Source organism: Gracilinanus agilis, chromosome 1 (genome assembly GCF_016433145.1).
Source record: "Gracilinanus agilis isolate LMUSP501 chromosome 1, AgileGrace, whole genome shotgun sequence".
Taxonomy (NCBI): domain Eukaryota; kingdom Metazoa; phylum Chordata; class Mammalia; order Didelphimorphia; family Didelphidae; genus Gracilinanus; species Gracilinanus agilis.
The window spans coordinates 212,264,082-212,277,264 of record NC_058130.1 but is presented as its reverse complement, the minus strand read 5'-3'; the positions used below and the strand labels follow the sequence as shown (position 1 = coordinate 212,277,264).

General features: G+C 43.0%; 1 protein-coding gene across 1 annotated transcript in view; it reads right to left on the bottom strand.

The window, feature by feature from the left end:
• The window catches only part of MICALL2 (MICAL like 2), a 143,012-nt gene that overhangs the window by 32,150 nt on the left and 97,679 nt on the right, over positions 1-13,183 (bottom strand). The window contains exons 5-8 of the mRNA XM_044678891.1: positions 9,759-10,814; positions 7,122-7,363; positions 2,799-2,892; positions 1,525-1,709 (exon numbers count right to left, since the gene is read on the bottom strand). Coding sequence (XP_044534826.1) covers positions 1,525-1,709; positions 2,799-2,892; positions 7,122-7,363; positions 9,759-10,814 — 1,577 coding nt within the window. The remainder of the gene's footprint in view (positions 1-1,524; positions 1,710-2,798; positions 2,893-7,121; positions 7,364-9,758; positions 10,815-13,183) is intronic.

The window sequence follows — 13,183 nt, the reverse complement described above, 5'->3', positions numbered from 1 at the left end:
CTGATATACAATATGGATTCCAAGACAGAAAGTAAGGGTTTATTTTTTATTTATTATTTATTATTATTTAATTAATAAGTATTTATATATCATATATAAATTATATAATAAAGTATTATTTAATAATAAATAAGTAGTTATTATTTAATGTTAATTATTATTCAGTTATTTTCATGAAAATATTTATTGCATTTATCCATCTCCAACACAAACATATAACACGCACTAAAAACCTCACCACATTAGGACATATAGCCATGAAAACATACACCAAGCTTCAGAGGACAGAAAAAATAGTCGAATAACAGAGTTTGCAGCCACTTGCACACACACACACAAAAGCTCTTATTCCTTTTAGAAAAAACACCTTTTCAAGACACACATGAGTTTTCCAAAATTAAGAAATAATCTAAGACTTGTAACCTGAGCTGCTACCCACAAGCCAGAGCCCGCCTCGACACTCAGGGCTTCCTCCAGCCTCCCCCGTGCCCCAGGCTGGCACACAAGCCCAGAGAAAACCACCTTCAAAGGACAGGGTCCCGGAGGGAAATGGACTCTGTCAGACAGAGGCTTTCTCCAAGCCAGACATTTCAGGGACTCTTTGGGACCTGATCACACTGGCCCACTGCCGAGAATCCTTGCCAAGCTCTACAGCCTTTCCAGCGGAGCCATCCCTGCCTTCCCTCTCTGTGCCCCCAAGTAGGAACAGCACAGCCGAGGGCTAAGCTTCTAAGTCCAGGACATGCAAATGGTGCAAAGACAGGTTCCCTATTAGCTGTGATTAATCCTGTTTGCTCACCCGGGCCATCATGCAAAGAACAAGGCATTTGGTGTCAGGCAATCTGGGTTTCCAATTTTAACTCTACTACTTATGACCTTGGACAAGTCACTGAACTCCCTAGACCTCAGTTTCCTCATCTGTAAAATATATCTTGAAGGCCCTTTTAGCATTGAATTAATTATCCTACAATCTTTATAGTCAATTCCTTAAGGATCATACTTTTCTTTCTCTAATCCTTTCTCTCACAAACTATCTTGTATTTGACTAATTTAACTAATTTTAACTAATCCTAACTAAATTTAACTAATTAACTAAATTTAATTGATAATAAAAAATAGAAATTTACATAGTATCTACTCTATGTCAGGCACTGTGCCAAGTGCTTTACATTTATCATCTCATTTGATCCTCACAACAAACCAAGGAGGCAGAAACGATTATTATCCCCATTTTACACATAAGGAAAGGGAAGGCAAACAGAATTAAGTGACTTGCTCAGGATCACACAGCTAGTAAACATACAAGGTTGGAGTTGAACTTGGGTCTTCCTTTCTCCAAGTGATTGCTCGATCCACTGTACAGCCTAGTCAACCTAGCTGGGTTTTGTAGGTACTATTATTATGTCCATTTTACACATGAGGAAACTGAAGGCAAGCAGGGTTAAGTGACTTGCTCAGGATCACATTGCTAGAAAATATGAGGACAAAAATTGAATTTGAAGGGAGAAAGCTTGGGCTATTTACTTTGGGGGGCAGGGACAGAGCCCTGGCTCTTACTGGGAAGGGCGGTGGTGGAGGTCTTGTCCTTTAGAGGCGAGGTCAGCGTGATCTGGAAACTTGTGGAGGAATTTTCCAAAGGCTTCTTGGAAAGGACCGATCCCTTGGTCTCTGCGGGAGCTGGAGTGACTTTTTCCTTTCGCTCTGGAACCCTGGCAGGAGGACATAAAGACGTGAGGAAGATGAGAGGAGAAAAGAAAGGCTATGGGTCCCTCTCTGTGTATGCATCCTACGCACAGGAGGGGCTGAATGAGTTGTGCTTGCCTATACAGCGTACAGATCAGATCCACTAGTACAGTGATGGCGAACCTTTTAGAGGCAGAGTGCTGAGCCCTCCCCCCATCGAGTGCGGGGTATTACCCCATACAGGGGAGGGAGGAAATGCTCCCATTGGGCTGCTGTGAGGAATGTCCTTGGGGGGAGGGGGGAGAGTGGTCCAAGCACTCGGTGCCCCTCCAGCTCTGAGCTGCCCATCTTAGCCCCTGTGTGCTCCCATTGGCTGCTGGGCAAAGGGGCAGGGATGTGAAAAGATGTCATCTGGCTCGGGGGAGAGGGGGAGGGGAGAAGTTCCACCCGAGTCCCTCTGCCTTTCTAGTAATGAACTCTGGTGGGAGAGGGTGGCCAGGTGCCCACAGAGAACTCTCTGCATGCCATCTTTGGCACCTGTGCCATAGATTCGCCATCACTGTCGTATTATATATGTCTCTATATGGATGTACCAAAATGTACTCAGGTGTTCAATGGGTAAATCAATATGCATAAATGTGTAAGCAACTGTGTGCACTAACTTTGCATAGGTAGAATTACAGACCACCTGTATACATGCATAGACACAGGAATCCATAGCCATGTAAACATTTTCATCCATTTTCATAAAATATCACTAAATGGGGGCAGCTGGGTGGATCAGTGGATGGAGAGCCAGACCCAGAGACAGGAGGTCCTGGGTTCAAATCTGACCTCAGACACTTCCTAGCTGTGTGACCCTGGTCAAGTCACTTAATCCCCATTGCCTAGCCCTTTCCACTCTACTGCCTTGGAGCCAATGGACAGTATTAATTCTAAGATAGGAGGTAAGGGTTAAAAAAAATAAAAAGAAAGTAGAAAAGAACCCATCATTACAAAAATATTTATAGCTTCTCCTTTTTTTTTTTTTTTTTTTTTTTTTTTTTTTTTTTTTTTTTGCGTACCCATGGGCATGAGTGGAGCTCACTTTGAGTTTCTGTCCCTGAGTTACTCACTTGTCCACTGAAGATATCTTCTCCACGGGCTTTAGTTTGGACCGCCAACCGGCAGGATCCTCGATCTGGTTTTCAGTAGAGCGGGGACCCTGACCTAGAAGCAAGAACGGCATCAGATCTGGTCTCAGACACAAGTCACCTAACTTCAGCGCCTTGCTTTGCCCCTCTTCTGCCTTGGAACCAATATCTGGTATTGACTCTAAGACAGAAGGGAAGGAGTCAAAAAAGGACCCAGAAGGGCTGAGTACTTGGCCCACCCAGTTCCTACGAGGCAAGACTTAGAACAAGAATTCAGAACTCTTGTAGCAGCTCATGAGCAGTCCAGTTCTGCTTTACAGAATTCAAGATGGAAGAAGTTGCCATTGTGGGCTATTTCCTTCTCTGTAAACCGGAGGCTGCTCTCTAAAGTCCCTCACAGTTCTAGCATCCTGTGATTCTCTGGAATGCCCTTACTCTCCCTGATAAAGAGAAGCAAAGAAAATAATAATATCCATAGCTAACATTTATCAGCATTTGTCATCATTCAAGCATTTCAGTTGCATTTGATTCTTCATAACCCCGTTTGAGGTTTTCTTGTCGAAGATCCTGGAGTGGGTTGCCATTTCCTTCTCCAGCTCATTTGACAGAGGAGGAAACTGAGGCAAACAGGATTACGTGGCCGAGAGTCACAAAGCTAGTAAGTGTCTGAGGCTGGATTTGAACTCAGGAGGATGAGTCTTCCTGACTCTAGGCCTGGCACTCTATCCACTGTACCAACGTAGAGGCCCCTAGCTCCAGAAACTGCTTCACAATTACTATCTCATTTGATCCTCAGAATAACTCTAGCACATAGATGCGATTATTATCCAAATTTTCCAGAGAAGGAAAATGAACCAAAAAGAGGTTAAATGACTTATCTTAGGTCACATAGCTAACAAGTATCTGAAGCCAGATTTGAACTCAGGACTTCCCAACTCCAGGCTTGGATCAAGAACTGGGTGGGCCCAGTATTCAGTCCTTCTGGTTCTTTTTTTTTTTAACCCCTTCCTTTCTGTCTTAGAGTCAATACCAGGTATTCGTCGTGAGGCAGAAAAGGGCCATGTTAAGCACAGTGTACTTAAAAAATAAAAAATTTCTAAAAAGAAGTCCCTTCTCTCAAGCTGCTCATAGTAATCTTCACTAAACTGATAAGTTGGGAAGGAAATAAATTCTGGACTTTGCTGACACTGGCATAATAATATGAGAAAGAGGATAGAATAGCATCATAGCACAATGGAAACATACCTTCTCTCGAAAAAGAAATGAGGTCAAAAAGGAAATGAGGCCACTGTGAGCTGTTCTTGGAGAACATCCCTACTTGGTGGATATCCTACTATTACCTCCAATTCAGCCTATCCAAAACTAAAATCACCTTTTTTTTTTTTGAGAAAGGAGATAAGAGTGCAGCACTTGAAGCCAGGATCTTGGGTGTCCCTTCACTTTCTGTCTGCCTCAATTTCCTCATCTGCAAAATGAGGATAATAATAGCATCTACCTCCCAGAGTAGGTGTAAGGACTCTTAAATGGCCATACTTTCCCCTGAAAAAATATAGTCAGTTTCTATGGTAGGTAATTAGAATCTGTTACCCTAAAAAAACCCCTACAATTCCCAGCAGCCCACTCTCTTCCTGTCATCATGTACTGATGTAGACAGGATATAAATTCTGATGAGCTCCATCTCTCGCTCTCTTCTCCCTTGTGCAGGGCTAGGAAAGCTGGCTTTACTCGGGCTTTTACTTTTGTCTTTTTATTCCTTTACTTCAAATGATTATTAATCTTGTAAAATATAATATAAAATATAAAATATAAAAAATAAACCTTATAAAATATAATACTTGGAGTTCTTGTATATTCATTTTAATCTTACAATGGGTGGGTGATTCTTGGTTGTAAACCCAGTTCCCCAGCCTTCCAGAACAGGCTTTCTGGGAGGACCAAATGAAATGATATTTGTAAAGCTTTTTGCCAGCCTTAAAACACTATATAAATTCTAGCTATAATAATTAAAACAATATTGATTATAATTATTAATGAATGATTATTAGTATTCTCTTTCCCTCCCTATCTTCTTTAATATTTAGACTCGACCTCAAGCCATTGGATTCTTCCCTCTTCATTACGCATCATGCCCAATGGGCAGCCCAGTCTGGTGGACAGTATCTTCCACATCGAGTAAATAGGCCCCTTCCTTTCAACTCTCACTAGCATCATCAGTTTGAGGTCCCCTCTTTCTTCAGTGGACCACAGGCATTGCCTCCTCCTTTGTCTCTCCCTCACCAGGCTATATTTGGACCAATAACAAAGTCATCTTCCTAATGTACAAGTCATTGATACATAGATTTAAAGCTTTATGGGGCCTTAGAAACAAATGAGTTGGAGCAGTTGAGTGGCCTGGCAAGGGGAGGTCCTGGGTTCAAATCTGCCCTCAGACACACCCAGCTGGGTGAGCCCAGGCAAGTCACTTATCCCTCATTGTCTGGCCCTTTCTGCTCTTTTGTCTTAGAACTGAAGTTTCTTAGAAAGAAGGTAGGAGGTTTTTTGTTTTGTTTTTTTAAGTCAATGAGTCCAATTCTTTCATCTACAGGAAGATGAAGCTAAAGTCCAAAGAGGTTAATTACACAGGTGATAAATGAGCAAAATCAGTCAAATTCAGTTTCTCACTGATCCATGATTTGGCTCGGAGGTGCTTAAAATGGCTTGTTAACCAGGTTAACAGATCTAGTGCTGGAGTGAAGAGTGGATTCCCTGGGGGCAGCTGGGTGGCTCAGTGTATTGAGAACCAGGCCTAGAGACAGGAGGTCCTAGGTTCAAATCTGGCCTCAGACACTTCCCAGCTGTGTGACCCTGGGCAAGTCACTTGACCCCCATTGCCTACCCTTACCACTCTTCTGCCTTGGAGCCAATACACAGTATTGACTCCAAGATGGAAAGTAAGGGTTAAAAAAAAAAGGGGTGGATTCCCTGAATCCAAGTCCAGTACTCTTTCCATTCTGCAAAAAATCTCTCTTCTGAGCCTTCTGTTCCTCTTACATGGCGTTGGATCTCTCCTCTCCATGCCTTTGCCCTGGCCAGCCCCTCCTGCCTGTATTTTACCCTCAAAGGGTCCTTAAAATATACCTTTCATATGAAGCCTTTCCTGATTCCCTCACCCACCCACTGCTAGTAAACTCCTTCTGTAACAAGAAAATCAATAATCAATAACTTCATCAATGCCTAGAGTGTGGTCAAATTACAATCTTAACAAATGGGACAATCCTGAAGGGCTTGTGACAAAAAATGCTCTCCAGTGTCCCAGGCCAGTGTCTATGTATGTTATCAGATTAAGAATATAGTCCCAGGGGCAGCTGAGTAGCTCAGTGGATTGAGAGCCAGACCTAGAGACTGGAGGTCCTGGGTTCAAATCTGGCCTCAGATACTTCCCAGCTGTGTGACCCTGGGCAAGTCACTGGACCCCCATTGCCTACCCTTACCACTCTTCTGCCTTGGAGCCAATACACAGAAGTTAAGGGTTTTAAAAAAAAAAAAAAGAATATAGTCCCAGGATAGCACCTGAGTTATATTCTTTTTTTTTTTTTTAAACCCTTACCTTCCACCTTAGAATCACTATGTAATGGTTCCAAGGCAGAAGAGTGGTAAGGGTAGGCAATGGGGGTCAAGTGACTTGCCCAGGGTCACACAGCTGGGAAGTGTCTGAGGTCAGATTTGAACCTAGGACCTCCCGTCTCCAGGCCTGGCTCTCAATCCACTGAGATACCCAGCTGCCTATATTCTTAAATGTGTGGATTATCAAAATAATCATAAATGTGTTACAATATTAATCCTAAGTGGGCGAATCTATTTTATAATATACTTTATATCAAATGGATTCATGTAAGAGGTTACAAGGACCAGAAAGGTCTTCAAAGGCCTCAGAAAGTCTTGTCTGGGTTTGGGAGACAAACGTGAACCTGTCAAAGAGTATATTTTGTAACTTGAGTCAGACTTAGCCGGGGAATCTCGTAGGCTTGTTTGCCTCGCCCACCAAATCAAACCGTCTGCTCGGAGAGCACTTTGCCCAGTCTTTTCCTTTCACGTCCCTAACTACCTTGTACTTAATGACCTTTTATTTATTTTGCGCGGACTCTGTTCCATACATGCCTCTACATGTACCTGCTGTCTCCCCTCAGGGCACGGTAGATCCTAGAGAGAAGAGACCATTTTTATCTTTTTGTTTTCTAGTAACTAGCCCATAATAGGCGCTTAATAAAAATCCTTCGGAGCAGCCTAATAAAAGAGGGAGGGAGAGGGCACGCGGGAGAGGCTCACCATTTACCACGGAGGTGTCCGGCTTCTGCCTGGGGTTCAGGAGCTCCTGGCCCGACCGAGAGAAAGTCGGGCTCTTCCTCGCTCTTTGGGGCGACGCTGGGGCGGAAGTCTTGCTCTTGGACGAGAGCTCGGCCGCAGAGCCGGGCCAGGGAGATGCCGGCTCCACCTTCGCCTTGGGAAGCCCTCTCAGCCCTTCAGCTTTAGAGTCCGACGTCGCAGCGCGGGATGGGGTAGGAGAAGACCTGGCGGAGGAAATGAAACATGGAGAGAATCAGAAGGAAGGTCTCCGGGGCCCTGCCAGAGCCTTCTTCCAAGAAGAGGATGCCATCATTCCCTCCCAGCCTTTCTCAAGGTTCCACGCTCACGGAGGGAAGCAGCGCAATGACAAACCAAAGCCTTGGGTTGGCTCTCCCATGTTATGAGGAGGAGTTTTGATGTGGGAGGAGTGATTCAGCTAATTACTTTGCCAATTATATTTGGGGTAAAGTTGGCTCATTCGGTTGGGTCTGATAGTGTCGGGCAGAGGCCCAGAAACAGGCTGGGTGGCAAGCAGGAAAAGCCAAGCAGGGGTTAAAAATATACCATGATAGATAATCCCCATATGGCTAATCCACATGCAAATAGCCAAGAGCTCGCTGCAACTGAGGGTATGTTTATTGAGTGTCCACATGGATGGATGAATGAACTTTTAAAGCTTTGTTTGAGTTACTATTTGTACTTAATAAAAATTGCATTTCTTAAATAATAAAAAAAAATACTCCACATACACACACACACACAGAACCACCTGACAAGACTAGCCAAGCCTGTGAGACGTAAGACTGGAGATACCCTAGGGAAAACATGCCTGGGAGTCCTAAACAGTCCAAGCTTAGGGAACAGGGATAAAATGGGAACCAAAGAAATCTTAGACTTCTCAGGCTGGGAATTAATCTATTCCTTCTTAATCTGTAATCTTTCTTTTTTAAAACTTTACCTTCTATTTTAGTATAAATTCTTTTATTGATTAATTTTAATAACCTTTAATTCTTTTATTGATTAATTTTAATAATCTTTAATTCTTTTATTGATTAATTTTAATAACCTTTAATTCTTTTATTGATTAATTTTAATAACCTTAATTCTGTTATTGATTAATTTTAATAATCTTAATTCTGTTATTGATTAATTTTAATAACCTTTAATTCTTTTTTTCATTATTTTTTAATAACCTTTATCTTCTGTCTTAGAATTAATACTAAGTATTGGTTCTAAGGCAGAGGAACACTAAGGGCTAGGCGATAGGGGGTTAAATGACTTGCCCAGGGTCACACAGCTAGGAAGGGAATGAGGCTAAATTGGAACTCCCATCTCCAGAGCTGGCTCTCTATCCACTGAGCTACCTATCAGTTCTAAGACAGAAGAACAGCAAGGGCTAGGCAATGGGGGTTAAATGACTTGCTCTTATCTGTCCTCTTTCAAAACACCAAATCTTTCCTTGTTCTGAAGGACAAGAGCATTAGGGCTTTATTTAGCCCATTATGGAGTAGAAACATTACACTAGGTACAAAAAGCATTTACAGCAACTCTTTTTTTGGTGGTATTATATTGGAGGTAAAGTTGGTTCATTCAGTTGGGTGTGACAGTGTCAGGCAGAGTATTTTGAGGTGGGAGAGAAGAGGAAATTAAAGAGTGCCCCTAAGTCAGAAAAAGAACCAAGTATGGTACGTGAATGGAATGGAATGCTATTGTATCCTAAAGAATGATGAAAGAGATGGTTTCAGAGAAACCTTGAGAACGAACGCCTGCATGAACTGAGGGCAGCAAGAAGAACTAGAACAATTTCTACAATAACAACAAAATTGTCAAAATGAATGACTGTCAAAATCTTGACAACTCTGACCATGCAATGACTGACCGTGACTCCAAAGGACTGATAATGAAAAATACCATCTTCCTCCTGACAAAGACGTGATGGACTCAATATGGAAAATGAGATATACATTTTTGGATGTGGCCAAAGTGAGATTTTGTTTTGCTTCATTACACATATTTGTTACAAAGGTTTTGCTCTTTTTTCAGTATGGGGAAGGGTGGTAGGATGTAAAGAAAATAAATGCTTGTTAATTGAGAAAAAATCAAACTTAATTTTTGTAAAAACCACCCTTTGGTCCCAAAGGGTGATCCAACTTAGCAATACTAAAACTCCAAACTGTAGACCTTTCCAACCCCAGAGATATTGACCCAGATCTTATCTTCCGTGGATTCTACCATGATAGCTAGACACCGGAGCATATTGGATTTTTTTGTCTCCCGTGCAGGAACAAATTCAGTCCCTTCCACTCTAAAAATCACTTTGCAGCCATCTTGAATGCTCTCTCCATCATGCATGTCAAAGGCTGTCACTTCCTGGCTTTATAAGCACAAAGTATTCTCTCTTTGTAAAAGGTCCTTAACCTTTTTACATTCATGGACCCCTTTGGTAGTTAGATAAAATCTCTAGACCTTCTCCGGATGGCATTTTTAAATGCAGAAAATAAAATATGCAAGTGTGCCACCAAAAAAAAATCACATTGGAATAATTAAGAAAATATTAAATGTTTAACAAGTGCTTAAAGAACCCATGACCAGGAATATGTGTGAGGAAATGTCTCCTACCTGGTCGGTCCCTGAGCAGCAGCACTCCCCTGACCATTTGAGGCCAAACCTGGTTTAAGGTTCTGGATAAGGAAATTGCGAGCTTTGTCCTTTGTCCTGTCCTGGGTAGACTGACCAGGAGCAGTAGTGACCCCAGAGGACCCTTTCCCAGCCGCCTGGGGGGAAGTAAAGGTCAGACCATATTCCTTAGAAGCTGGAGGCTTGTCCGCTGAGGTCCAAGAAGACTGGAGGAACTTTTCCCGGGCTTGCTGTGTCTTAGACGCAGATGAAGTCCAGCTATTGGGGCTTGAATTTGAACTTAAGTCCAGTCTGTGCTCAGAAGTAGCTGTATGTGAGTCTGATTGACTCTGAGGAATAGCACGAAAGTCTGATTTAATCTGGGAAGTGATGCTCGGAGTTTTGGCTTGAGAGTCTGATTTGCCCCAAGGAGACTTGCCTGTATTTAGTGGACTGTGAGTTGTTGCACTAAAGCTTAATTTACCCTGAGGAGAAGTCGTGTGCAAATCTAATCTGCTCGGGGCAGGGGTCTTAAGTGGCTCTGATTTTCTTTGAGCAGACGACCATCCCACAGGGGAGTTATTGGTAACACCACTGGGCTTGCCTCCCACTGGAGAAGAATTCTGGGTAAACCGGTTGAGGAAAGAGTTTGGAGAAGCACTTGTACTGGAGGGGGACTTCTGGAGGGCTGGGTTGATGGGACTGAGGGAGTTCATGGCACTACTGCCCACAGAGGAGGAGTTCCATCCAGACGAATGGACAAAGCCCTTGGCAGTGGAATTACTAACAGGCTCTCTGCCAGGCTGGTTGGTTTTCTGCCCAACTTCTCTTAGTTTGTCTGGCTCCTGGGCCCTCCGGGATACCCCAGGGGATGTGGTGTCCATGGGAACAGAGATGGTCCGACTTGCATAGCCGGCTGCTGGCTGCTTCCGATCTGTACTAGGAGACTTGGAGTGTGGGATGGAAGCTTTGGTGTGGTGGTTCATGCAGACGAAGATACCAGGCTCCCCTGTGGACTTGTAGGCACCTGAGTGGAGTGTGCTGGAACACTGCTTGCATCTGGGGGTGGAAGAGAGATCGTTAGGGAAAATCATCCCCCCAAGAACCCAAGCTCGTAAGCTCCTGTCTTAGAGCGTCGATTCCCAGCCCATCCATCAACAAGGGGTCCACGACTGCTACTAGGGGCCACTACTCGCCGTGCTGGGTTTGCTGGGCCCGCGGTAGCTGTGGCACCTGACTTGTTTAGTGCAATACCAGCTAGAGATCAGCATTTAAAAATGAGGATGCAGAAGAAGAACAGCAGGAGAGGAAACACAGAAGAAAAGCAACCGCTTGAACACTTGGGTTGAGGAGGACATGATTGGGGATGTAGACTCGAAACTACCACAGCAATGCAACTATCAACAATCTGGAAATAGGTCTTGATCAATGACACATGTTAAAACCAGTGGAAATGCGCATTGGCTATGAGGGACAGGGAGGTCAGGGGGTGAAGGGGAAAGTAAGAGCATGAATCATGTAATCATGTTAACTTTTCTAAAAAATAAATATTATTAAATGTTAAAAAAAATAAAATAAAATAAATAAAAATTAGGATGATCAATACCAAACCCGGAAACATCCCTGAAAAAAATGGAACCTCTATGAGGAGACCATCTTTAAAAGATATAAGATATATGAGGAGGCCCCTAGGTAAGGCACATCTTTTTCTCACCCCCACTCCCATGCCCCCAGCAACCAAGGTGATGCATTATTCCTTTATTCAAGAATCTTCTGTGGCTCCCTATCACTCAGTCAGATTCAAATTCCTTCCTCTAGTATTCAAGGCCTTCTATAATCTGTTGCTACCCTGCTTTTTTCCAGATTCATCTCATTTCTCTCTGAACTGAATTCTCTAGCCCAACTTGGTTCCTCTCTGTTCCCCGATTTTGCGCTATCTCCATCCCTGCCTTTGCTTATATTTGTCTTGTGCCTAGAATAATAGCCTTCTCTCCCCTCTTCTTTTTTTTTTTTTTTTAAACCCTTACCTTCCATCTTGGAGTCAATACTGTGTATTGGCTCCAAGGCAGAAGAGTGGTAAGGGTTGGCAATGGGGGTCAAGTGACTTGCCCAGGGTCACACAGCTAGGAAGTGTCTGAAGCCACATTTGAACCCAGGACCTCCCATCTCCAGGCCTGGCTCTCAATCCACTGAGCTACCCAGCTGCCCCCTCCATCTTTTTTTTTTTTTTTTTTAATTTTAAACCCTTAACTTCTGTGTATTGACTTATAGGTGGAAGCGTGGTAAGGGTAGGCAATGGGGGTCAAGTGACTTGCCCAGAGTCACACAGCTGGGAAGTGTCTGAGGCCGGATTTGAACCTAGGACCTCCCGTCTCTAGGCCTGGCTCTCAGTCCACTGAGCTACCCAGCTGCCCCTCCATCTTTTTTTTTTTTAAGGCAATGGGAGTTAAGTGACTTGCCCTGGGTCATACAGCTAGGAAATGTCGGAGGCAGATCTTCTCTCCCCTCTTGGTCTGATAAATACAATCCATCTTTTTGGAATCCAACTCAATATTACCTTCTCCATGAAGACTTCCTAGATAAACATAATCTTTCACCCTTGACCTTCCATAGTATTTTTCAAAACTCTAATGTCCTGACCACAAATTATCATGTATTAGTTATCTTTATATGTGTCTTGTTCACTCTTACTCAATGGCAAACTCCATAAGGATAACATGTCTTTTCTAAACTTTCTATCTCTCTCCATGCCTAAAAATATGTGTTCTGCATAAAGTAGGAGCTTCTAATGAATAACTTTTAATAGTTAATTAATAAATAATGGTTGAGATGGAGAAAGCATGCTTATTTATGTGCATCCTAAACTTCACTTGCCTCTCTCAAAGGTTCCCTCATGTCCTAGCTGCACCATCCCAGCCATTCTGCCATCACTGCCTCAATGTGTGAAGTGTTCATGGTGCCAACTGACCATGTAAAATGTGCTGGAGAAGGAAATGGCCAACCATTTGCCAAGAAAACCCCAAATGGAATCATGGAGATCTGGACATGATTAACAAATGACTGAACCCACTTCCTCACTTCGTGACTCTGGTCAAGTCACTTAACCCTGTTTGCCTCAGTTTCCTCATCTGTAAAATGAGCTGGGGAAGGAAATGGCCAACCATTTTAGGATCTTTGTCAAGAAAATCCCAAATGGGGTGATGAAGAATCAAGACACAATTGAACAACAAAAATGACAAAGCAGAGATTATAATAACCATACCATTTGGTTCTCAGGGTTGTAAAAAGGAAAAACCTTTTTGAAATCATTCCAGAAATATATGTTAATGTAATTAAACTAGATGACCAATCCATTCTCTTCTCATTCCCAATGAAACTAAAGAAAGAGGACTAAAGAAACTAATGGGGGGGGCAGAGAGAGAAAGAGA